Consider the following 27,832-nt stretch of genomic DNA (forward strand, 5'->3'; position numbering starts at 1 on the left):
CTGGCCACAAAGGATGAAGGACAGAGATGAGTCAGTGGTGACTGAGCTGTCAATCCACACACCATCCTCAAGTCAAGCTGTGAATAGCAGGATGACAGGCTGGTGCACTGAAGAGAAACCGGCTCTCTGGGATACTGGAGTGCATTCTGCATCTTGCTCTCTACTCTCCCTTCCAAAGGTCACACGAAACGTCTGCTGATGGTGGCTGCTCTCTAGAGTGTGCCTTTCTTCCATAAAATGAAACATTGCTGAAGAATGCAGGCCCTGGGTCAGACTGAGCAGGCTTCAAATAAATCTTAGCACTGTTTGTTGGGTGTGTGGCCTTGAGCAAGCTCAATGATGTCCTAAGCCTCAATTGCTTCATCTTTTTAATGTGGATATAGTTCATTGTTTTTCCTTTATTGTTTTAATGTGGAAATAGTTCATTGCTTTTCCTTAAGGATTTTGTGAGATAATACATGGAAGTATGTGGGACTCCTGCCTAGAAAAGGATGCCAGTTTTTAAAAGCAAAGAGGTGTGAACTGTCTCACTAGGTCTCATAGAGGATATAAAAAGGAGTCTGTTCAAGTATATATCTATATCTATGTCTACATTGATATCTATATCTATCTATATCTTAGATATTTTATATATCTATAGATATACTTATATCTGTCTAGATATAAATAGATAGATAGAGATAGAGAGATGGAGGTAGCTAGATATCTCTATCCCCATCCTTATCCTTGTCCCCATCCCTAACTCTGTCTTTGTCTGAGGCCCAGAAACAGCTACTGCTGTTCAGGATTCTGTAGGAAATGCAGCATTAGGACTGTAGATGAAGGGAAAAGAGTCTTCTCAGCTTCATTAAAAAAAAAAAAACTCTAGGTAACTACAATATTGAAAAAATTTTATTTTATTCTTTGCACTCGAGATCATATCCCATTTCATGGATGGCTTTAGGTCAATAAATAGGTCTATTTTTTGCTCTTCAAAAGGTTCCCAAACACAATGCATTTCAAACAAAAGTCACCACCCACTATCCTCCCTTTCATGCTGCTTACCATAAAAATGGTCTCCAGAACACAGAGCTCTGAGCCCCCAGTTCGGCTGCTCAGTGGGGAGGATGCGCTGTGAATCCTGATAGACAGACCTGAGCTCAGTAGGCACAGTGGTCTGGTGGGGATGCTGACAAAAGGCTGCTCACCGCCCCGCCCCCTTTCATTCTCTTCTAAACTCAGTGCTGGTTTTGAGTCTTTAAATGGCCCATTCAAAACGCAGCTTTTTCAGAAAACTGGCTATTTAGTTTAAAAAGGACTCTGAATTGACTAAGATGTCTCATGTGGCACTTTTCTTGAACTTCCTGGGCGTGTCTGACTGAGGCTTTGTTGTCATCCAGAGCATGGCTGGTCCTGCTCCTGCCTGTGGTCCCCTCTCCAGGAGTCTGGTTAGATGCTGACAAATCTGTGGCTTCCCTGGACTCTCAGAGATGTTCACTGGGACGGTCCAGTTTGACCAGCTATGCCTGAAGCCTCCCACAGGACCATGTCCTGTGATTTCAGATACTTAACAGAAATCTGCAGCTACTGGAAATGACTCTCCTAACTCTTTATCAAAAAGGCGAGACTGTGAACCTGTTCATCTTCTGGCTTAGACCCTGGCTGAGCTGGAAACAACAGATTTCTGTAATCCACACATCCTGTTTCCTTAGAGAAAGATCTCATGTGCTGAGAACAAAACCCTAAAGAACAGGCAATGAACTGGGTGAGGGACCCCGGGAGAAGGTGGGGAGCTAGAGAGGATGAGATATGTGTCTTTTAGTATAAAGGCCAAAAGGCTAAGTTGCAAGAGAAAAAGGAAGTCATTCTGTTTCATTGTGACGCCAGCCTTGGGTAATTATAGACTGGAGTGATCTGAAGATGAGTTTCCTTCTTTAGAGAATTATTGGAAAACTACTGAATGACAAGGCACACTACATAGTGAGTCTCCCGAAGTGTCATCTCCTCTGGGACATGGAGTTTTTGAGATGACATGATGCTTCTGGTGCCCTCATCTCTTTACTAGGCTGGGGTGTCAGCCCTCAGTGTCTGTGGGTACTGGTTGCTAACAACTTCTTCCTTCTCCAGAAGAGTTCTCTCCTTAGCTGATGCCACCATACCCAGAGATGCTGGGTGGTTATAACTCCCTGCCCTCCCCATCTCCTCCAGACAGCCCATGGCCAGTAAATGACTTGCCAAGGGTCCAAGATACCAGTGCCCTTGCTTCTGGGAAGGACACATCTAGAATTCAGTGTGGAGTCACATGAGGTTAAACCTCAGCAAAAACAAGAACTTCACCTGCCTTTTTAAAATCTGCCTTCCCCCCTTCCCTCATTTCCCTACAAGTTTCCTCCAAGGGCACCTCTCACTAAGTTGCCTATCCAAGAACCCTCCCTCAGCTCTAGTTCTGCACAGCACACCTAAAACATTAGGCAACCAGAACATGCACTGGCTCCTCGTGGGCAGTGAAAGGGGGCTGACTGTTTCTCTCCTTTTTACCACGCCCTCAAGCAAATATAGGCTTACTTGTGAGCACAGAGAGGCTCCTTATAGAAAAATAACTCTCTCAATTGGTTGAGTATAATCTTCTTAAGTACAAAAAAAGAGAGAGAGAGAGAGAGAGAGAGAGAGAGAGAGAGAGAGAGAGAGAGAGATACTGCCAAGGCTCTTGATTTCCTTTGGAGTTTTCATAAAAATGCTTACTGTGGCATGGGATTCTTAGAAGTTTTCTTCTAATTAGAAAGTGACTCTCTTCCCCACCAACACACTTACACAATTATCTGACTACTCTAGAAAATTACAATTTTGATTTTCATTCTGTGGGTTTCAATTCTTTTGGCCAAAAACCATGACTTTGAAATGCTTGAGTTTCCTTAGAGCTAATTAGCTGTAAGTATATTAAAGTGCCCATTCCTTTCCAGAAAAATCTATCTGTATAAACATTCCACAAAGTGCAAGATTTTTATTTAATGTTTTCAGGGCTTTCATCCTCAGTGGATTAATTTAATACCAGTGGGAAGCACTTGAGCACATGAGTGGACAGTTGTGGAAGAAATATGTATAAATTCAAGGGGGAGGGCTTTCTCCAGTATTTTTTTTTTTTGCTCCTTCTGTTTATGCTGCCTCCTAGTCAAAGGGGAATGTCTTCTATGGAGCTCTGCAGAAGCACCCATGAGATGCTTACTAAAGTATGTAAGAGGAGGAACTGGTGAAGGTGGGGGATAGAAGGCTGTAAGATAAGGCTGTAATAACAGGGAAAGTGCCAGAAAGGGGTTCTCTATGGGCACAAAGGATACCTTGAGAGTGTAAATAATACCTGGGAGTTGTCTCTGTTGGAGGAAAGAGGCTGGGCTTCTGGTATCCCTCTTTTACAAGTCCTAGGTCAGAGGCCCTGTTTAGTTAGTTTCTGAGTGACTCGATGAAAAGATCTGACAGCAATAACATTGAGAAGGTAAAGTTTCTTTGGGGTTTACAGTTTCAGAGGTTTTGCAGTCCAAGGTTGGCTGACTCCATAGCTCTGGGCCCAAGGTGAAGTAGAACATCATGGCAGAAGGGTGTGGTGGAGGAAAGCAACTCAGGATATGGCCACCAGGAAGTGCAGAGAGAGAGAGAGAGAAAGAGATAAGGAGGGAGGGAGAGCGCTCTGCTCACCAGGGACAAAATATAAACCCCAAAGGCAATTTCCCCACTGATTACTTCCTCCAGCCACATCCTACCTGCTTACATTTGCCACCCAGTTAACTCATATCAGTGGATTAGTCTACTGAATAGGTGATAACTCATCATTTAATCATGTCACTGTTGCATGTTCTCATATTTTTCACCCACAAGCTTTTGGAGGAACACCTCATATCTAAACCATAACAGGCCTACAAGGGAGGAGTAGGAACTGGCATTTCTTTTCTTTTTCGACGTGGGCAAAACTGCTCCATTAGTTCAAGAGCAGTTGTTCATAAAAAAACCACAAGTATAGACTGTTCAAAGTCAGATCAAATTAACGGGAGAGTGACCACAGGAACAATAAATGAGACCCAGTGGGGTCTGGGAGAAACTCTGATAGAGTCCACCATGAGGGATCAATGGAAGGAGAATGTGTAGGGGGTGTGGGGTACTTGCTCCAACCCAATCCAAATTTGAGGCATTCAGACTAAAGAATGTGCTCCAGGCTGCATATCAGTCCTCCATGGCTGCTGTCAGGTAACCCGGTCTATTCTGGCCCCTGTGTGGTACAGTCGGCTGAATTGCTGCTTTGGACTTTCTTTGGGGCCTATCTTCAGGCATCTCTAGGATAATTATGTTTTTGTGCTGTCAGTTGGAGTTGGACAAATTAAACCTGTTGTAGGGATGAGTGCTCATAATTAAAGATGTGAATTCTGAGATGTGAAGAATTCTGAAGCTGTGGATGGATGCAAGCAGCAAAATCAGCAGATCAACCTTTCTTCAAAGTGCTTGTGGGCCTAACAGTTCAGGTGTAAGAAGCAAGCAGAGCAGGTGCCCAACTCCTGAAGAACACCGTGGGCCTGTGGCCTTACCCGGATCTCAGTGGGAAGAAGTGCATAGAATCTGTTGGGAAGCCAAACAAATGGGCACGGATAAGAGAGCACAGAGAGGCCTTGGCAACATGAAGAGGAAAAACTAGAAATAAAACCACCTATAAGAGGTTGCCGATGAACCCTCTTTTTAATTCCAGAATGTTGCCTATACACCAAAGCTGAAAATAAGAGTCACTTACAATCTGAGACAAATGACCAAGGCATACCAACAGGGCCTGTTTTGTTCGTTTGTATGGCTATAACAAAATACCCAAGACTGGGTAATTTGTGAAGAATAGAAATCAATTTCTTCATGAATCTGGAGGCTTGGAAATACAAGATGGAGGGGCTGGTAGATTCAGTTTATACTAAGGGCTTGCTCTCTGTATGATTAAAAAGTGCCTAATTTTTGCATTCTTCAGAGGGAAAATGCTGTGCTCACACATAGCAGAAGGGACAGAAGGGTAAAAAGGACTAGGGTGGTTCCTTCAACCTCTTTTATTTTTTATTTTTTTGGTGCTGGGGATCAACCCCAGAGCCCTGTACATGCAAGGCAAGCACTCTACCAACTGAGCTATACTCCAGTCCTTCAACCTCTTCTATAATAGCACTAAACACATTCAAGAGGGCAGAATGCTCATGACTTAATCACTTCCCCAAAGTCCCTACCTCTGAATACTATCACATTGAGTGTTAGGTTCTACAACATACAAATTTTAGAGGGACACATACATTCAGATCATAGCAGGACTCATGGGTTTGCTAAAATCAGCAAAGGTAAAAACAGGATACCCAATATTTAAATTTTAGGTATATGATAAGTTATTTTTGGTGTAAGTATATACTAAAAAGTTCATGGACATCCTTATACTGAAAAGTTCAGCATTGAATAAATATGTGCCATGCAACATTTTTGGACATTTTTATGCTAAAAGCAATTTATTCTTTATCATACATTTAAATTTAATTGAGAGTCTTTTATTTGAACTGAAAACTTCAGGCCCAAATTGTGGTAGATGCAAGTCTTCTTCTACCCACTCTGCACCCAGTCTCACTGTCCTTTCTGTCTCTACAGTGGGAAGGTTGGACTGGGAGATAGTCGTTGTTGACAATCTTGCAGGAAGAACACTGTGGGGCAGAGAGAGGCTTTCCCTCCCTTCCACATAGAGGAAAAAGGAGACCTATCTTCTTCTGTCTGAAGCAAGGAAGGTGCTTAGTCCTCAAGAACACTTATGAGACTGGAGGCATCTGCTCTGCAACAAGAGATTTTTATTCTTAGGTTGGATACCTGCTTGGGCAGTGACCTTGCTGATTGGCCCCTGTTCGTACTAAGCAGGCCCAAGAGAGGAAGGACTCGGAAAGAGGGGAAGCAGCGAAGCTGACTATATCCCACCCTCCCCATTTGACTTGGCAAAGATGACCTCATCAAATTCATGTTATGCACAGCTGGGCTTCTGCTAGAGGATGCCTGCTAGATGAGGAGATCCTAGCAGCAGAGGTTGTGGGAAGCAACTGGTCAGAGTCCATGGGGCTGGGCGTATGGGAAGGATGGAGTTGGATCTGGATCTGGCCTTTGCTTTAGGGAGCCCAAGTGCTTGTAAGCACTTGGAGGAGACCTGACACAGGATCTTAGGGTCTTGAGAGCCAGAGATGAGGGCCAGAAAAAGCAGCCACAGAGGACAGGAAGAACTGGTCTTATTATGTGCCTATGTAAGTAATGGCTTCTTCTCCTTCCATTCCTCAACCCAAGAACTTGGAAGAAATAGAGCCTCCTGGGTGGGAGGGCAGGTGTGTGTGCCACATCCCCTCCTGTCCGCACTCTGTGAATTCAGCTACAAGTCTATGGCTGGCTGATGTGGAAAGTTTTGGAGTGAATGTAAGACTGAAATTTAAAAGTAGTCCAGCCGAGCCTTAATAGATGAAACTTGAGGAAACAGTTTGGAATTACCCCAAGATGTAGTTAAGAGACAGAAAATATGGATTTGATAAAGTAAGGATAAATGCACAGATGAAAAAAAATAGAACTCATGTATGTCTACACTCTGATGAGAAAAGACACTCGATAAACCCTTTCTACCCAGTAAATAGAATCCAACAAGGGTTGAACTTGTGTGCTGATGACCTCTGGTGCTACCACATTGGCTGCCCAAGGAGAAGATGTGACTGGCCACCCTTGTCTGCCAGCATGGAGAAGGCAAATGGGAAGGTACCCTGCTGGGCTGGAGGCCCCCCAAGAGAACTCTTTCTGAAGATTCCTAGCTCAACCAGGATCCAGACTGGCAGGGAAGAGCCCCTCAAAGGGAGAAGAGTTCTAGGTACATGGATTTACAAGCTGAATGAATATAGGTGCCTTTTAAATGAAGTGCAAATGATTTGGTTTGTTGTAACTAATAAGTGTTTAAATTGGAGCACTGCACAAAGTTATCACTTAAATAATGTGTCATTGATACTGGAATAATTTGTGCCTATATTTAATCTTGAGATGAGTGTCTATATGTAAATACATTCAAGTAAAAATGCTACTGGTGTGATGGATGCCACAATTCTCTTCCAGTTCTGATTGCATTATTAAGAATAAAAGTTTCTGGGTGAAAACTCAGCCGACAGTTGTGCTGATGATATATGAGGCAGGGTTGGACCCAGTTCACATCTCCACGTTTGCATTAGCCCTGTGTGGTAAGATCTTGCATATGTCAGTGAAAGTGAAGCCTTGACTCACAGGTTGCTGCTTTGGAAGTAAATCTGGTAAAGAAAGCAGGCTCCATTTTTCCATAGTCAATTCCAGCTGACAGTCCTTGCTCTGAGCACTACTTTCTACATCCCTTTTACCATGTCAGACACAATGCATTTCTTCTCTTGCTGCAGAAGCTGTCAGAAGAGTTTTTCCAGCTTCCTAATCTATGATTTCTAAGATGATGGGTAATAATATTCACATTGATCTTGCAAATCAGAGTTTGCCATAACCAGTTCTTTCCCGTGTACCACAATCACTGCAGTCAAAATGAACTATCATAAGTTTGCAAAGTCTGAAGGCAAGAGGTGGTATTTTAAAAATCACAATTGTATTTAGTTGTATTGAGTATTGAGGTTGAAAGCAAGGTTAGCAAAATTCTCTTATCTTTTCCTTGGCTGGCATTGTTAAGAAGGGTGTTGTTAGAAAAGGATTGCCAATAAATAATTTCCATCTTCTGTAGCTTTGTGACCTTGAGAAAATTATTTAACCTCTCTGCACCTTCTTTATACCATATTTAATGAGGATATAATAATGTCTTCCTCTTAGAGTTGGCTTGAAGATTCAGAGGCCTTCTTTGTTGTATCTCTGTGTAGTTATAGGTACAGGTCTAGATAAAGATACAGATATGGATGCAATCTCAGATGTGTTCCCATCACAAAGAAGATTCTTACCAGATATTATTGTTATAATTCCTGCTATTGCTATCAGTTTTCAAGATAGTAATAGGAGGCAGTGTTGCATAGTAGAAAGAGCATACTTAGGTTTTAGGGAAAGTAAGTTCTCACATCCTGGCCCTGCCACTTACTGTGAGGGGTTGGGTGACATAAATGATTTTGAGCCTCAGTTGCCATATCACTAACTGGGCTAATCTTGGTACAAGATATTCTACAGGAAAATTAAAGAATGGAATAAGAGAATGTTTATAAAGAGCCCGGCACCTGTAGATAAGCTCCTTCCTCCATCTGCAGAGGGCGACATTGAATGACACTGAATTTGACGTCTGTACATCTAGCTTTGTCCTCCCTCATTTTGAGGAGAAAAAACACATGGTTTCCCAGACCCAACCCCATTTAGTTCTTCAGCAGAAGGACTGATAGATCAACAGAAATCAAATAATGGATTTGTAGCTCAGTGGTGGAGTGCTTGCCTAGCATATTGTGAGGCCCTGGGTTCCATCTTCAGTACTGTAAAATAACGCAAAACAGAAATTCCCTCAAATAATAAAGCTGCTAGTACCAGCTGAGTCTAGATAATTAATTATGTTCCATTATGTGCCAAAGTAAATCAGAATGTCTGATTCTGTTTTCCTCTCAGAACCTCCTGCTGGAATGGCCAATGCCTGTCAATCTGTACTGACTGAATCTTAGCATTTCCCTGGCCTCAGAAGTCATCCAGGACACAACATGACCTTGGTGTCATATCCCCTGGCAGAGGAGCCCTGGACAGGTGAAAGGGATTTACCATCTCAGTGGTCCTCCATCCTACCTAGATGCTGGAATCACTCAGGGAACTTTAAAAAAAAATTCCTAGGATCAGGATGCACTACAGCATAATAAGGTTAAATTTTAAAAAGCTCTCCATGTGGTTTTGCTATCCAGTTAAGATTGAGAAGAACAATTGTAGGCAATTCCACCCAGATCTTCACTCAGAGGGGAAAATCTATACCTTTTAATGGAACTTCATAATTACAATTATTTAGCTATTCTTGCTTTGTGTGCTACCAACCTGTTTTTAGAATTCTAATAAACTCTATTGAGGTATTAATTTATATAGAATAAACTGCACCTATTTTAAGCATTTAGTTTAATAAATTTTGACAAATACACACCTTCATATAATCATCACTGCAACTGTGATGTAGACTATTTACATCATGCCAGAAAGTTCCCTTGTACCCTTTTGAGTGATTCCCACCCCAAATCTCTGTCTCAGTAAACCAATAATCTATTTCCTATCATCACAGGTTAGTTCTCCTTTCATGAAAGCCATGATATTGGCATTACAATGTAAGCATTCTTTGGTCTGGTTCCTTTTGCTCAGTGTAGTGTTTTTGAGGTTCATCCATATTATTATAGGAGATATCAAACAGTTTATTCTTTTATTGCTAAGTAGTAATACATTCTATGATATTTCACCATTTGTTTGTACATTCACCTTTGGGTAGACATCTACCAATCTAATTTTAGTACCCCCCTTTTTTTACTGTAATTCTCTGCTTGCTTTTTCATTTATAACTATTTTATAGCAAAACAGAGAAAATGATATTTCACCAGGGCCCAAATTTATCTATGAATTTCTGGGTTGGGTTCAAACAACATAATTACTGATAATTGGGCAAATGGTCCAATCACTCTCCCTGATATAAAGTGGAACTGCCCAATCACACCATCTGTTTCCCTGCACCCTCAAACATGTGGTTTATGTGAAGACATAGACACTACTTGCCTAGGTCATCTCATTCATTCTGGGTTGATATTTATTCCATTATAGTCAAGCTTAGTTATTCACCAAGTGCTAAAGTGACTTATGCCATAATCTCTCTTTGGTTTCCTACACTTAACTTTTGTATGTAATGATACTACAAGGAAAGAATGGAAAAGTTTAGCTTTATTGCTGATTTGTAAAGCCATTAAAATATTTACAAGATGCTAATTATTCCCCAGAGGTAGTTTTGTAAAGCTGGTATATTACATACGTACATGTATATTACATATGTACATATGGGAAATATACTAGATAGATAGATAGATAGATAGAGTTGTTACAGTAAACCTTCTTCATCCATGATCTCCACATTTGCACATTCAACCAACTGCAAATACAAAATATTCAAAAAATTCATCTGTACTGAACATATATATTATTCTCGAAAAAAATATGGGATAATTATTTATGTATCATTTACATGGTATTAGGTGTTGTAAGTAATCTAGAGACAATTTAAAATTACAGGAGAATGTATATAGGTTATATAAAACTATTATATAATTTTTATAAGTGACTTGAACATCCAAAGATTCTGTGTATGAATTGACATAAATCCTGGTTCATCCCCAGGAATCATACATACCCAGGAGTGCACTTGCTGGATCATATGGTAGTCCTGTTTCTAATTTTTTCTTTAAAGTAATCTCTATGGTATTTTTCATAGTAGTTGTACTAATTTGCATTTCAACCAACAGTGTATGAGAGTTCCCCTTTCTCTACTTCATCACCACCATTCACTATTTTTTCTTTTAAATCAAAGTGTGAGTTTAATGGAAAGAATGGTGAAACACCCAGAATCGCATGAAGAACACCCAACCAATTAATGACATTACACCAAATACCTAAGTAAATGGCAAAACGTGCCCTGAAACTGGTTAATTCAGAAACTATCTTTTCTTAAATATTATTTTTATTTGTTCTTTTTAGATATTCATGATAGTAGAGTACATTTATACATACATGGACTATATAACCTATTCTAATTAGGATCCCATTCTGTGGTTGATCATGATATGGAGTTACACTGATCGTGCATTCATATATGAACATAGGAAAGCTATTTCTTTTTTAGAATTTATTTGTTAGTTCTAATCAGTTATATATGACAGTAGAAAGCTGTTCGATTCATTGTCCACAAATGGAACAGAATTTTTCACTTCTCTAGTTGTGCATAAAGTAGAGTCCCACCATTCATGCAATCATATGTGTATCTAGGGTAATGATGTCCATCTCATTCCACTGTCTTTCCTACACCGTGGCCCCCTCCCCCGGCCCCTTTGCCACATCCAAAGTTCCTCCACTCATCTCATGTCCCCTCCATATGGATTAGCACCACATATAAGAGAAAACATTCGGCCCCTGTTTTTTTTTTTTTGATTTTTGTTTTATTAAAAAACTTCTGACAAATAAAAATTCTTATGCAAATATTTTTGCTGGAAAATTCTCCAAGATATTTGAAGAAGAAGTAATATAATTTCTACAAAATTTCTTCCAGAAACTAGAATAGAACATTTTCTGAGAGAAGTATTACCTGATGCCAAAATAAATAAATGCATTACAGACCAGTACCCCCACATGAATATAGATGTGATAATCTTCAATAAAATTTTAGCAAAGAAAATCCAATATTATATAACAAAATAAGTCTTGATTAAGTAGGATTTATTCCAAGCTTGTAACCATAATTTAACATTAGAAAAATTAATCAATAGAATACACTCTATTAACAGACTATTGAAGAAAAATCATTTAAACATATCAATACATTCAGAAAAAGCACTTGTAAAAATTCAACATCCATTCATAATAACATTTCAGCAGGCTAAGAACAGAAGTGGATTTCTTTAATCTGATAAAGGGCATAAGGAAAAGTTTAATAGGAAACATATACCTAATGGTAAAATTCTGAATGCCATTCTCTTATGATCAGGTGCAAAGCAAGGATCTCTGCTCTTGGAATTCCTATTCACCATCATACTGGAAGCCCTAGGCAGTACTACAGAGCAGGTAAAAGCAATACTAGACATAATTGAAATGGCTGAAATAAAACTCTTTTCATAGTTGACATGATAATCTACACAGGCTATCCAAGGAATCTTTAAAAAAAGTGTCTAAAGCTAGTATATGCATTTTAATAAGTTCATAAAATATGGGGTCAACACACAATTTGTAAATATATTTCAATATTCTAGTGGATAACAATTAGAAATGAAAATTAAATGTATTAGGTAAGTTAATTTTTGCAGAATCTAAATGATGAAAGCTACAATACACCATTGGAAGAAATCAAAGAAGAACCAGCTGAATGGAAACATGTTGGCCATCTTTTCATGTGTTTATTATTTATGTGAATATCTCTTTGAAAAATAGTTCTTCATGTTTTCTGCCTATTTTCAGGCTGGATGGTTTATTTATTGTTAAGCTTTGAGGCTTTTGTATGAAGTCTAGATATTGATCAGTAATTTTAAGTTTATATGACAAAAAAAGGAACAGGAATAGCTAAAAGAATTTTGGAAAAGAATAAACTTGGAAGAATTGCAATACCTAGTTTTAATATATATTATAATGTGAAAGAAATCAAGACAATGTGGTTATTTGTGAAAAGACACACATAGATCAGTAGAATTGAAAGAGGGTCCAGAAATCGACTCACACAAATTTTGCCAACTGACTTCTACAAAGGTGGAGGTAATTAAATGAAGAAAAGCTAATCTTTCCAACAAATGGCGGTCTACCAACTGAACATCTATATATTGGCGTGGGGTGGGGGCGTGAACCCAACGTATGTGTTTTTGTACAAAATTAACTCAAAATGGATCGTAGTTCTAAACATAAGGTATAACGCTATGAAGTTCTCAGGAAAAAAATAACAAAATATTTGTGATTTTTGAATTCAGCCAAGAGGTTTTAGATGCAACACTAAAGCAGAATCCATAAAATAAGCCGGACTTCATTAAAAATTGAAATATTTTGTTTTATTAAAAATACTTGAAAGGAAGAAAAATTAAAGTTATAGCTAGAAGACAGTATTTGTAAATCACATATCTCTGCAAGGAACTTGTATTTGGAATATATAAAAAAATTCTCAAAACTCAACAATAATTAAAGAACAACTCAGTTTTAAAGTAGTCAGCAGTCCCATTATTTTGCCAAATATATATATATATATATATATATATATAGATAGATAGATAGATAGATAGATAGATAGATTATGGCTAAGGAACATATAATAAAATCTTTAGCATCATTAGTTATTAAAAAATGAAAATTAAAATCACTTTGAAATATTACTATAGTCATCAATTACTTTCAAAAAAACGATGAACTCAATATTGAGTATCAAATTCTATCCAATAAGCTAAACAGCTTAAATTCTTATACATTATTTGTGAAAATAAAGTGGAATGGTTGCTTTAGGAAGCAGGAAGTTTCTTGTGAAGTAAAATGTTTTCCCTCCCTTTTAAATAATATACTTTATACATTTACAAAACATTCAGATTTACACAAAATCCACAAGATTTTAGTAATAGATTATCCAGATTTACGGTTACATGTGTTTTAGGAAATAGAAAATAAAGTGTCATAGGAAAATTCTAAATAAAATTTTAGAATAAGTACAATTCAAAAAAAAAATTCGAATGGACTATTTTGGTATTATGTGTTTTATTCCTAATGGATGTGACACACACACACACACACACACACACACACACACACATATACACACACATAGATTCATACTACAACTGTTTTTGTAAAAACAGCTTACACATGAATTTTTATGATAAATGAAAAAGACTTAAAATATTTATCTGGAATTATCTTACTTCTAAAATGTGTAGAATATTATCCAGTTTTCTTGCTTTTTGCCTATCAAATACCATCATCAGTCACATGGAAATATTTTCTGCCTATATAAATTTCTTCCTCTTGCATTTTTTATTTTATTTTATTTTTAAATTTGTTTTAATTAGTTATACATGACAGTAGAATGCATTTATGCACTTTGATAAATCACGCATATATGGGCTATAATTTCTCATTTTTTCTGAGTGTACATGTTGCAGAATCATATTGGTCATGTAGTCACATACATACATACAGTAATAACGTCTGTTTCATTCTACTATATTTCCTATCCCCACATCCCCTCCCCTTCCCTCCCATCACTTCCCTCTACCTAATCTAAGGTAATGATATTCTTCCCTAGTTTCCCCCACCTTATTGTGAATTAGCTTCCGCATATTAGAGAAAACATTTGGTCTTTGGTTTTATGAGCTTGGCTTATTTTGCTTAGCATGATATTCTCCAACTCAAATCATTTATTGGCAAATGCCATAATTTCACTCTTCTTTAAAACTGAGTAATATTTCATTTAGTATATATACTATATTTTCTTAATCCATTCATCTATTGAGGGACTCCTAGGTTGGTTCCATAGTCTAGCTATTGTGAACTGAGCTGCTATAAACATTGATGTGGCTGCATCCTATAGTATGCTGATTTTAAGTCCCTTGGGTATAAAACAAGGCATACACTGGTCTGCTTCTGGGTACCGTACCCCATCCACCTGTATTCTTAAATTGCTTCTCAGTCTCCAATTTAACAACCCATAATTCTACACAGCAGAAAAAGTAAACTTTTGTAAAAAGTTGTGTTGCAGTTGTGTACAATGAATTGAAATTCATTCTGCTGTCATATATACCTAATTAAAATAAATAAATTTTTAAAAAGTAACCTTTTAAAAGCATAAATCATAGTTGGGCAGAATGGCTCCTGACTGTAGTTGAAGCTGTTTGGGATGTTGAGGCAGAAACATTGCTTGAGTTCAGCTGTTGTATGGAGTTTGGGGCCAGCATGGGGAAAAAAGTGAGACCCCACCACTTAAAAAAAAAATATATATATATATATATAATATATTTATATATATGGGCTGGGGTGGTGGCAGAGTGGTAGAACACTTTCCTAACATGTGTGAGGTACTGGGTTTGATCCTCAGCACCACATATAAATTAAATAGAGGTCCATTGAAAACCAAAAAAGATCTTAAAAAATATATATGAATATATATATATATATGTATATATATGTGTGTGTGTGTGTGTGTATATATATATATAGATAGATAGATAGATAGATAGATAGATAATGTCACTCCTCCACATAAATGTGATCTATTACATTTCCTTTTGCACTTGAAACCATAATTTCTTACCATGGCCATATAAAAGCCTCAACGGCATGTAAATATCCTCTCTGATTTCCAACCATATTTCTGATACCTCTTAGCAACTGGCTGACCTGGTTTCTCAGTCTTTGTCTCACATCAAGTAGTAGTCCCTCATGGAGGACTTCTTTGACCTTTTTAATGTTCCTCAACTTGGTTACCCTACTAGGCATTACCCATTCTTTTTCAGGGAACTTGATAAAATTTCAAATATAACATTCATAGGTTATTATATTCTGTTTTTCCCTCTGTGATGGTTAATTTTATGCATCAATTGCACCAAGGTTTTAATCAAACAGTAGTTTAGATATGCTGTGCAGAAATTTTTCAGATCTGATTAACATTTTTTTAAAATTTTTTTAATTGATTCTTCTTAATTATACATGACAGTAGACTCCATTTTGATAAAATTATACAAGCATAGGATATATCTTATTCTAATTAGGACCTCATTCTTGTGGGTGAGAAGAAGTTCAGTAGATTAGACAATCTACTGAATCTCCCCTTTCGGGAGGGAGGGGAGATGGGAATAAGAAAGACAGTAAAATGAATCTCACATGATTTTTCTATGTGCACATATGAAAATACCTAAGCAAACCCCTCCATTTGTGAAGTTATATTTCTACTTGCCATATAACTTAGTAATAGATTATCCAGATTTACGGTTACATGTGTTTTCTCCCAAGGCTTATAATCATGATCATATCAGTTTAACTCCTAGTTGCCCAATATTAGAAACTCAAATGTCTTTCAGCTAGTGAATGGACAAGCAAACTGTCTCAGAAACATAAAATAGAGTACCACCCAGCAATAGAAAAGAACAAACTATTGATGGAAGCAATAATTGAGATGAACCTTAAACATATTCTGATAGTTGTAGAAACCTGTCTCAAAAGACAGCATTCAATCCTATTTCTATGTCATTCTGAAGTAGACAAAACTATAGGATCCGAGAACAAATTAGTAGTTGCTAGCAATTCAGTGGAGGCAGGTTTGAATATGAAAGGAAAACACAGAGGAGTTTTGGAGGCGATGGAATTTTCTGTGCAGTGTGGTAATGGTGATAATTGGTCAAAGCTAATCAGACCATACACTACCTGAAAAACTGAATTATATTGTGTGTGAATTTAAAGAATAATATTTGCAATGACCAACTATTGCCCTCAACCATTCTCTCTACCTTCTGTTTTCTCACCAATTCCATATAAGTGGAAATCTGGAGCAGGGTCTGAAGAGAGACACCACAAGTCACTGGCCTAGCAGGAGAGTGGTTGTTGTCTTTGCTCCTCTGCAGGGTGCTCTATGAGGAAGATGCACAGTTGGATTTCTGTCTGTAGTGTATTTGCTGATTCTGCTGCCCTGTCATTTTGAGCAGGTGGAGAGGAGACTGACAGAGACGTTTCAGTGTGGAGAGAGAAGACGTTTTAAAATTTTACAGAATGCCCTGCATCTCCACTGCAGCTGAGAATGACAGAGAAGAATGAGTTCTCCACAGTGGGTATGGCTGAGTTGTTTTCTGCTACCTATCCAAAAGGAATGTCAGCCATGTATGAAGACCTTATTAGCAGGTGGCATGGGAACTGACATTATGAAAAGGGACATATTATGAGAAATAAGTTAATGATCCAATGGTTTATAGCTGTTGTAATGCAGTTCCAGGGCTGGTGACAAAAATGGATTAATCAAGATGAGAAGCATGGCTAATGGGAAGTCAAGGGATTTAGTTTTCTATTTGCCTTAGTTCCTATAAAGCATTTAAATTGATGTTATGCAGGCAATTAAAATCTAGGCTTTGAGTGGGGCACAGTAATGCATGCCTGTAATCCCAGTGGCTCAGGAGGCTGAGGCAGGAGGATCATGAGTTGAAAGCCAGCCTCAGCAGCAGCCAGGTGCTAAGCAACTCAGGGAGACCCTGTCTCTTAATAAAATACAAAATAGGGCTGAGGATGTGGCTCAGTGGTCAAGTGCCCCGAGTTCAATCCCTGGTACAAAAAAAAAAAATTAGGGCATGAGAAAAGATTTAGGGTGGCTCATTTTCAATGCCATACCATCTTTATAGGCTTCAGATGGAAACTGTGTTCCTTTGACTCGGCCACACTGATCCAGCCCTTTGTCATTCTTTCGCTTGTCCACCATGGTTCCTCTTGATGCTGTGCGAAGCAAACACACAAGTAAACCCATCAACCAACACAACCAAACCAAACAAACTACTCCCCTCTGAAAATATCCAAACTAAAAACCCACAGCAACAACCACCCAGAAGACAGGACAGGGGCCTGGGTCTCAGAGAGCTGTGCTGCAGTTGCTCTTCTCTCACCATATTCTATCTACGTCCACATCTTTACTGCTAAATAAAATATATGATTGAAGTTTTCAAACAATCTGGACTCTTAAAAGTTGCTGAACAGTTGAGAAGTGTAAAAGCTGTCCAAGCTAAGCAATAGGAAGGGAGATTCCACAGAGACTGGTCAAAGAGAATGAGGAAAATCGAGTAGTTTTCCCAAGTGTCTAGCCACTGTTCAGACTGTTCCACAGACCTGCTTGTATGGATGGTTTTGCATCAAGCTCCTTAAGAAGGTTTTAGTCATAGCAGATGAAAAGCAACCCTCCTTTCAATTAATTGCTCCCTGGATTAAGAAAGCCTCATAGTCCAGAATCCAGTGCTGGGTGGAGGGAATGTTGCACGGGGCAAGGGAAATGTCAAGATTGACCAATTCCACATGGGAGCACTTGAAGGCCATAGGCCAAGTACAGAAACCAGATCTGCCTTAGACTTTTAGGGCACTAAAAAACAAATTGATAACATTAGTTTACCTAACATTAAATCCCACTTTTGAAGGCAAGAATTGAAGTTCATTGAGGGTCTACAGTATGTCAGGATTGCTAACTCTGATTGTACTCTGGTTTGTATAATTCTCACCACCTTGTAAGATAAGAATCCAAGAAGATGAAAACTTATGTAAAAAGACAAAGTCACCATGGGTGTTATATAGCTATTAATATTAGTGCTGAGATTCTGTCTTACTTTAAAACTATGCCTTTTCTATTGTTCTACAGAGTAACACAATTCAGGCGGAATATCTTTAGGAGTCCATTTCAAACCACGACGAAAATTTCCTTTCACCCACTACCACCTCTGATCTAGCTCTACTCTTCCTTTGACCAAATTTATTGCCACAGGGCTACTGAAGCAGCCAAGAGCTTTTTAAATATTGGGGGATGAAAGGTTTCACTCTGTGCTGAGTGTTGGGACAGTTTGCTGTTTGTTCAGCTGAGCAGCAGATAAAGTATGTGTTTTGCATTTATGGAAATTACTATCTAAACAGGAGGAGGATGCAGCAGGTCCTTATGTTCATGTGATGAGCCCCATGGGAAGGGAGCATGACAAAGTAGGTGATTCACTCCCTCCGTCTCTCCTCAATTTTGGCACAGCCACTGTCTGTGTATTGCCTGTATCCCCCCAGCGCTCACATTTCCTACATGCAAGGATCATTTTTTTTCTACAAACACCTGTGACTCACAGCCTGAGGGCCTCCTCTGATGGCAGGAGCAAGCTCAGCGTGTGCTGGGATAGGCTAGAAGTGCCAGGGAGTTCATGCCCTCAGGGGCAAGCCTCTACCAATTATGCACAGTTCTTGGAAAACAGATACTCCAACTTCCTCCACTCCTTTGAATGGGACACTTTGAAAAATTTTTTTTTATATATATACAGTCTCCCAGAGAATTCCAACAGGATTCAGCCCCCCTGCCCTCACAGCAATCTTCTGCAGCTTAATGCATTCTAATATATGAGTTTCCTTTTCTTCATCTCCCTTTCCCATCACCAAACCAAAGCTTCTTGGGATCACTTTCCTCTAATCCTTGTCTCAGGGTCTGCTTAGTGGGAACCCACCCTAAGTCACAGAATGGCAGAAATTCCCACACCTTTAAATATGTTTTTCTCTCTTACATTTGCTTTAAATTTGTAATCATGTATGTTGAATATGCATACAAGGAGACTCTGTTGTTTACACAGAGTCTTGTTTTCCTGGAGGCAAGTTGTGCTTTCCTTCTGTCATTTCTGTTTCTTTCCAGGTACACTCGGGGACGCATTTACACAGCCTGCATATATTGGGCAATTTCCCCTCTCCTTTGGCTCTTCAGTGCCTCTTTGTGCCAATCACCTCTTTGGGTTCAACTGATCCCAGGGAGCTATTTCAAATCGTTTGAAAAGTTTCCAGCGGGAGGTTGTGTGCTTTCTCCTTCCTCTTATTATGCTATGGCTAAATGGATATAACAGAGCAACAGATTTGGACCGATTGTCCCTGAGCATTCATAATCAAAGCAGATGGGCAGTGGTGGGCAGCAGAGAGAATCGATGTGGCATCTGTCTAAAGGAAAAGTAATGACTTGACATGGTTGAGTTCCACCTTTTTGGAGAGGTGGCAGGAGTGAGGAGGTGGGAGCTGTTCTTCTTAGAATATAAAGGGGAGTGGAGTAACTGCCAGGAAGCAGAAGGGGATGTGTGCCAGTGTTTCATACAGTAAGTGATCCTGTGAGGCGGATGTGGTGACAGTGACTCCTCTGCAGAGAGAGCTAGAGTGTTTATAATTCCTTTTGGACAAAAATAACTAAACACCAGCCATGATTGCTAATAGTTCAGGGCTGTATGTGTGTGTGTGTGTGTCTGTGTGTGTGTGTGTGTGTGTCTGTGTGTGTGTGTGTGTCTGTGTGCATGTGCGCGCACATGTGTTTGAGAGAGGAGAGAGAGGGAAAGAGGGAGAGAGATGAGAGGGAGAGAGAGTTTTTTGATTATCTTGGAGGCTGCTGCGCGTCTTTCCTCCTTGGTAAATGAACAGCATGTTCACATCTTAACCCCCAGAAAGAACTTATGGATATTCCTTTATGTGGTAAAAGGACCTTTTTGCAGATAGGCAAAGGATTTTGAGATGGGACATTATTTTGGAGAAGCCTGGTAAACATTCAGTCGAACAAAAATGTCTGTATAAGAGGGAGGCAGATAGAGTTCTCACTGTAGAAGAGGAGGAGGCAATGTGGTCATAGAGACTGGAGCAATATGATCATAAGGCAAGTAGTGCCAGCAGCCACCAGAAGCTGGAAGAGACAGAGAACACGTTCTCCCTAAAGCCTCCGGAGGATCCCATTCTGCTGATCCCTTGATTTTAGCCTCCCAAGTCTCATTTGAAACTTTTAAGTGAAGAATGGTAACTGAATAAATATATGTTGTTCAAAACCATTAAATTTGTTAGTAGAAATAGGAAACCAAAAAAGAATCCCCAAATGGCTGCACCCGCTTGAATTCCACCAGATCACTGATAAACTATCATATGAACTGTGCAGGGATTATTTTTTTTCCTTGCTTCTCAGTTTTGACTTGTTTCTCCTTATCATTGCTGAAGGTTTATGGCAGATATTTATAGCTACTGCTTAGCACAATGGAAAGTTGCATTGATTGGACAGTTAATGAAGACTAGAAGCTGATGATTTTGCCTGAAAGGGAAAGTGCTCTGGGAAAGAGGGCCCATTTCTGTTCCATGTAAAGTGGTGATGGGCAGCTTACTGGGTCCTGGCACTTGGACTAAGGGTGCCCAAAATGACCATGTGGAAAAGCAAATCCAACTCAGAGACTCTCCAGTCTTAGGAATCTTGCTAAAGATATGATTAAAAGGACCTCTGCTGTCAGTCTTGCTGGCAATTATTAAAGTTCTATCCATGAAGATCAAGGTCCATTTGGTGAATTCTGTATGAAGCCATATTTCACTGCATGGGCAAGGAGGTTAGGAGGGTGGATGAAAATTTTGAATCTATTCTGCTTTGTTTGCAGTCCTCAATTTCCCTGAACTCTTCTTTTAAGCATAATAATAGCCTGAGTATGCTAAAGGATTTACTATATGCCCAGAACCATATATATTTTCTAAATTAATACCACAGACCTACAAGAGGATTATAATTGGGCCCTGTTTCATAGATGAGACTTGATCAGGTTAGGCACACTGTCTAGATTATAGGGCCAGAAAGCTGTAGAGCTGGGATTCAAACCTGAATCTGTTGTACACAGCAGTCTGATCCTAACCGATGGGCCACACTACCTCTCCTGGTTCAAGCATCCTGAATTGACTGAGGGCTCTTGCTTGCAGTCTTCTCCTTCTCATTTCCTAGATACCACTCTTCTATCAACCCTGGGGAACATCTCAGGTGGAAGGATTACAGGGCACAAGTTTGTGCTCATCCAAACCACCTCAATATTTTCCTCCATCCACTTCATGCATGAAGTATTTATCTCATATAAAGAGTCTTATGCAAGAAGAACAAGGAAATATTTTATTTCAGTTTGTCCTCAGTCACAGCTGTGAATGACAACCAACACTGCTGAAACCACCACCACCAAAATAACCAAGGATGTGCGTGACATGTGGTATCTAAATTTTTTTTGTGTGTGAAACTCATTCACATATTTCTTTTCATTTTCACAGAAATAACTAAGGCAGACAATATTATCCCATTTCATAGAGGACATGGGCTCAAAGAGTTCAAAGATATAAGAAGTCTCCAATTTTATATCACTCGAAATTCTACTTCCCATTTAATTAATGAGAATCTACTCATAAGTTGATATAAGACATTTCAGGCATCTTCAAAGCCTTGGTTACCACTGTCTGGAGCAGACTTTGATGATGTGAAGGCTATTTTGGACACAATCAGTTGGGCCACTTTCAGTAAGAAATTTCCATTTTCATGTAGTGACGCTTCACAGTCACCTCTGCCTTTGGAGGAAATGTCCTTCAAACTTCTTCCATCAGAAGAACAGACCAGCCTTCTGATAGTCCCATTGTCCTGGTCTGCTTTAGGGCATTGAGCTGCATCTGCTGCATTTTCCTTGTTATATCCATTCATTATTAAATATTTACTGATCATTTACAATGTATTAGGCAGTTTGCTAGGTGATGGGAATGTAAAGATGAGCAAAACAAACACAAAAATAGCAACATAGAAGGAAAGATAGTTAAATCTTCAAAACTGCCCACGTGATCAGGTCACTTCCTTTCTGCCAGGTGAGTACAGGCTGGATCAGCACTGCAAGCCCACAGCCCTGCCACGCCCCTCAAAGGCACTTGAGAAATGGATGCTGATTGTTCTATGCCCTGGAGACTTTGTGGTTGTTACTTGGCAATGGTTGATCAATACAGCATACTAGACAGTTGTGAAGCATTGATCTTCATGAAGAGGGATCCAGGAAAAGAAATGCCCCGACTCACTTCTCTTCTCTCCTTTCAATATCTTTCCAGAACTGGAGACCAAAGGAGACCATTAATGTGGTTCATATTGATTCGTCGTGTGGAGCAGAGAGTAGGGAGATGGAGGTTAAGAGCAGATCTGAAGGGGAAATAGAAACTATCCAGTTCCGAGACCTAAAGGATAAGCAAGAGTTAACCAGTAAGAGGAACAGGCTCTAGGCTAATGATGAAGCATGTACAAAGGTTCTTGGAAGCACAGTATACAGTGTCCTGAAGACAGAGAGAGGCCAGGGTGGCCATGTGATAGAGAACAAAGTGGAGACCAGTCAATAATGAGAGTGAAAAAGCACATGCACACAAAGAGCATGTGCTTGATGCCTCCTTGTAGGCCATGCAAATTACTTTTCTCTGTAACTCAACAGGTTTTCTGCAAGGATAATAGGCAATATATTTTTATTCATGTTTTTAGAAAGACCCGTCTGGCTGCTGAGCCTGTAAGAGATGGAAAATGAGGTGGAGGAATATGTAGAAAGGTTCGTTGGGAAGCCGTCGTATTCTACACCTGTAAACACTGAGAGGTCACTGCTGAGCCACGTGGCTGCCTCAACTACCTGTAGCATGAAGGTATCAGGAGTGCCAGGGGAGGGGCAGTTAGGCAAAAGTCGGAAGGGAAATAAGAATTGTTTCAAGTGATAGGGCAGAAATGAGGCTGGCCCCTGCGGCCTCAATAAGTGAAATAGTCTTTTCCAGCTAGAGAGACCTGTGTCAGCACATAGTTTCAGGGAAAGTCACCAAGTGATTAAGGAGGGATGCTCTGCTTTGGAGGCCACGCACCTGTCCACAGGGACCTGAGAATGATGACGCGGCCTTTCAACTCCTGCCACTCGGCTTCCTTTCTGGGCTTGTTTGAAGGATGCTTTTCATTTTCTCTTTCTATGGGGCTCCCCAGGAATAAGCAGAGTGGAGGGTTTCCAGGAGCCTCCCGTTAAACAATTCAAGACACATTCCTACATGTCGCCTCCGTCCCCAGCTGCTGCCATTCTGCTGCTGCTCTCTTCTCTCACTGCTTTTTCATAGGGTGGTCATGGGAAAAACCCGCAGGGCCCCATGGGACCTTCACATCCTCTGCTTAGCAATCGCTGCGGAGCCTTCTGGTAATTGCCTGCCAACAGGGAGGGAAACCTGCATGAACCACGACTCTTCAGGCCCTGGCTTCCTTCTCCCGCTCTTAATGCGCTTGTCTCTCTCTCTCAGCCTTTCCTGTGTCCCTCCCCTGTCCCCATGCTCCCTGTACCTCCAAAGTAATAACCCATTTTCTCTCCAATTTCCTGAATGCGATAATCATTTCTGTCAGGCCCAAGAGGCGATCAAGTTAATGAAATTCCTGTCAATAAAAAAGGACATTTATTAAACAGAAATGATGCTTAAAGATGACAGCATCATTCAACGCTAAGGGTTCAGAAGAATAAAGAAACGATTTTGAGGAATGCTTCGGGAGGATCTGTATTAAGCACAAACATGTGCAATATACAGACTTCTTGCTTAATGAATCAGATGGAAGAAGTGATAGAGTTTGGAGTTGAAGAGCCCAGAATCTAGGGTCAAATTGAATCCTGCCCATGCTGTAGACTAAGTGTGACTTTGGAAAGGTGACTTAATCTCTCTGCTTCCATTTACCTCATCCACAAAATGGGAATATTTATAAAATCCTACCTCATGGAGTTATCATATTCACTGAATGAATTTGTATCATATGCTCAAGACAATAGTTAGCATAGAACAAGCGTATTATAAATGTTTGCTGTTATTATTAGTCTCAAACGAGGTCAGTACAAAAAATAATTAATCTCATTTTACGAATTACAAAATTAATGCAGTAGCTTTCAGAAAGAAAAATAAAATGAGCATTCAGTTGTTTTTATAGATAATACATTCAAGAGAAAAATGAGGGTAAAAACAGAAGATACAAATTAGAATGTAAATACTATAATTATTCCACTTAATAGTTGAAAGGGTTGAAATAAAATAGAGATGATGATGATGACAGCAGTTTAACTGCACGGAACATACAGCCTCCTGAAATCACCGCACATTTTCAGGTCACCTCATGAAATGCTTCTCGTTGGCTACTCTAGTCTTATTTCCATCTCTGGATAGAAATATTGCCTTTCAGAAATGATTTAGTTAACCAGGAAGTGGCTGAAATATAGTAAAGATGATGGAATCTTTGAGAGCACAGTCTGAGTCTGGCTCATCTCATGTCCCCTGGGGTCATTACAGATGCTTGCCGCACAACCCTGCTACGTGGAGATTCTGCACCCAAGAGGTGGTGACCAGAATATTACATGAACTCTTGAAGGCAGAAGATTCAGCACATGTGCAAGCACCAACACGCACACAAGCATGCGCACAGACACACACACACACACACACACACACACATAACTAAAGACTGAGCATACACTATGTATATAGTTACTATGTTAAACCTAACCTCATCTTATCCTCATTCCAATCAGTTGGGTAACACCTTATCCCAATTGTAAACATGAGGAAACTGAGATTTATAGAGATTAAATAGGTTCTCACACAAGTCATAAGTATTTGAGCTAAAATTAAACTCCAAACTTCAATGTTTGTGTGCTTATCATGTAATTAAAAAAATAAAATGGAAGGAGGGTGATTTTTAAATGAAGAATAGTTTGAAGTTATCCAAAACCACAAACATTATGTCTTTGGCAAAAGAGAGATGTTTAGCTTCTGTTTTCCAATCTAAAAGTATTGTCATAGTATATCAGTTAGCTATTGCCACATAACAAAGCACCCTGAAAGTCAGTGGCTTTCATAAAATGAGTATTTTTTGCTCATGCATAGGTAAGCTGGTGTTCAGCAGATCTAGGCTGGGCAGGAATGGCAGTTTGACTTTGCCCTGTTGAGTCCCAGGTTGGCTCGAAAGTTTTTCCTCTGACCATGGTGGCCAGGATGATTATGCTCCACACATCCCACCTTCTTCCTGGGAGTAGGAGTTAGCTAGGGTATGCTCTTATCATGGTGATGGCAGAGCTGGAAGAGGGAAACACCCCACTGGGCTTGTGTCATGTCAAGGCAAGTTACCTGGTCATGCCAAAGTCAGGAGGGGAAGAAACTTGCTCAGCCAGTGGAGCTTGGGGTAACTGCAACGTCAGCAGTGTATCACCTGGAGTGTGATTAGACAAGCAGAACTAATGTGAGAGACATAGAGTAAGATATCCATTATTCAATTATGAAGTTGTTAAGGAGCCTCTATATCAAAAAAGTGGGGGCTATGATACTCAGTGAAAGGATTTGCAAAGCGAAGTTAGACACAATGTGGGTAAGAGTAAGGACTAACTTGAACCCACATCAATCTCTAATTGTCTCCAAATATAAAGAATTGAGTGATTTGCAGGAGTACCTGGTACCCTGGCTGGTGTGTGTGGGCAGCTGCTCAAGAGCAGGTGTAGGTGAAGGAGGATTTGCAGCAGGAGCTGGAGGGTGCCCAGCAGGTGAGTAGGAAGGTGAATGAGCTGCTCGATCATATACCCACTGTCAGAGCATAAGGTGGATGTCTTCCTTCCCTCTGCCTAAGCTTGCAAGTTTTTCTTGTGGCAAACTGAATTCAGATCCAAATAGAGAGGACTATTTGGAGAAAAGTAGTTCCAGTTGAGCTAATCTTAGGAAACAAAGCTGCCCATGTGACAAGCATATGGATTCCAGAAGGAATGTAATGTGCGGGCCAATGATGCCAATGACCACAAAGAGTAACTGCAGAGGAACCGAGTCGACGAATGGGAGAAAGGCACATGCCACTACCAATTCTTGCTTATTGAGACTGAAGATTTTCAATGCCCTTCTTCAACTTTATATATCTTGCTTTCCCCACCTCTCTGGAGAAGGACCGTTAGACAGAAGAGGGCAAGTTCAATGGTAAAAAATATAATAGAGCCACAGATAGTGGTCTTTGACAACTCATATTAAGCTTGCCATCAATTTCTGAGGAAATAAGGGCCACTTTGGGAAGAGTTGGACAGAAGCTACTGGAGAAAGTACCTGGGTACTATTTCTGATAGACCATGGCTAGTCAATATAGCCCAAAAGAAATGATTGCCCCTCAGTGTCCTCATCTGTAAATGAAAGTGTTGGACCAAATAAACCTCAGGTGCCTTTTATGTTGTCTGAGTCAAATCAGATCTTCTGCCACCTGATACACCACCATATTTCTCTGTCTCGTGTTTGCAGTATGATTTCAGACTTTAGGGGAAGGGAAGATTTTGAGTTTACAGTCATCTAGTCTGAATTAACTACCCAAGTATCATACTATCCTGCTAGAAAGGCTGCTACAACTTTGGTTAGTCTAATTTACCTTATTTATGTCTTGATTTCTTCACCTATTTATACCGAAGTCAAATGTGTGTGAATATGGAAACTCCACTCTGCTCCTTGGGAATAAATCAAAACCAAGGAATTAGGCTAATATATATTCACATAAAATAACTGGACAAGAAAAAGGTGAGTATATGGTGTTAGGGGTAGGAAGGGGTTGAAATGGTGTTTAAAGGGGAAATCTTTGCAAAACCTAATAGTTTTGTGATTTGCTAGCAAAATTTGGTTGTGAATTGGAATTTCAAGAGTGGTATGCAAATAGTATGCAGTTGGAAGTATTTTTTAAATTAGAATTTTCTAAGAGCAATGAATGCATATATAACTCTGCTCTGAATTATTAAGAGTTATAGGATCCATGACTACCTAATTAACTCCTGCCCTGAAGAACTACCATAGTGTACAAATAATATGAGCAATGCTGTTTGTGTGCTGTATAATGAGAAGAAGTATCTCCAAATAGCCCTGGGAGTCACCCTGGGTTACCTGGGCAATGAGCCACCAGGATCAGGACCCCCTTTCTCTCAGTGGAAGGAGCTACCTCTGAGATCTGTTTCATATAGAATTAAGGCTTTTCATCACCTCAAGAGTCATTTCCCCACAGAATCAAAGCAGTTGCTCTTGCAGACAACTCTTAAAAACAGTTGGCATCACACATCCAGACTACTTAGCAATAAGCATTGCTCATTCCCTTTGCTCTCACCATAGCAATAGTCTAACATATAATGTCAAGGCAAGTTACCTGGTTATGCCAAAGTCAAGAGGGGAAGAAACTTGCTCAGCCAGTGGAGCTTGGGGTAACTGCAATGTCAGCAGTGTATCACTGACCAAAGGTGGAAATGCTACTTCCTCTGGAACAAAGGCCACACTATGTCTAACAGATATGTCTAGGTTCTCTGAAAAGCAAAACCAAGACCCAGCTAGTTGTAGGTGCAAGAAATTCACTGGAGAGAATGTCTGTGAAAGATAAGGGGAGAGGAGTCAGGAGAAACAGTGAATGCATTTCAAACCTCATCACGGATCTGACATCTGTGTCAAGAGAGGAGAAAGGAAGATAGGTTTGGAAAGAAGAATCCCAGACTCTGGTTATAGTTCTGAAATGGTTTTGGCAAATCCACTCAGGAGGGCCAGCACAAGAGTGGTCATAGAGGAGTTCTGCACTGGGCAAAAATGATCAGGCTCTTGTATCTAGGTGATG

The 27,832-nt window shown here is 39.7% G+C and overlaps 1 protein-coding gene across 12 annotated transcripts in view; it reads left to right on the forward strand.

Moving 5' to 3' along the window:
• Window positions 1-27,832, forward strand: part of Gadl1 (glutamate decarboxylase like 1) — a 494,905-nt gene that overhangs the window by 171,594 nt on the left and 295,479 nt on the right. For 8 of the 12 annotated variants that reach the window (XM_078038250.1, XM_078038249.1, XM_078038239.1 and 5 more), the window contains one exon: window positions 16,377-16,499. The exons of 2 other annotated variants lie outside the window; for them this stretch is intronic. In XM_078038250.1, coding sequence (XP_077894376.1) covers window positions 16,482-16,499 — 18 coding nt within the window. In that variant the 5' untranslated portion in view covers window positions 16,377-16,481. Of the gene's footprint in view, window positions 1-11,701; window positions 11,779-16,376; window positions 16,500-27,832 lie in introns of all 12 variants that reach the window. 2 more of the 12 variants (XM_078038240.1, XM_078038244.1) reach the window with 1 other exon arrangement.

Source organism: Ictidomys tridecemlineatus, chromosome 2 (assembly GCF_052094955.1).
Source record: "Ictidomys tridecemlineatus isolate mIctTri1 chromosome 2, mIctTri1.hap1, whole genome shotgun sequence".
Taxonomy (NCBI): domain Eukaryota; kingdom Metazoa; phylum Chordata; class Mammalia; order Rodentia; family Sciuridae; genus Ictidomys; species Ictidomys tridecemlineatus.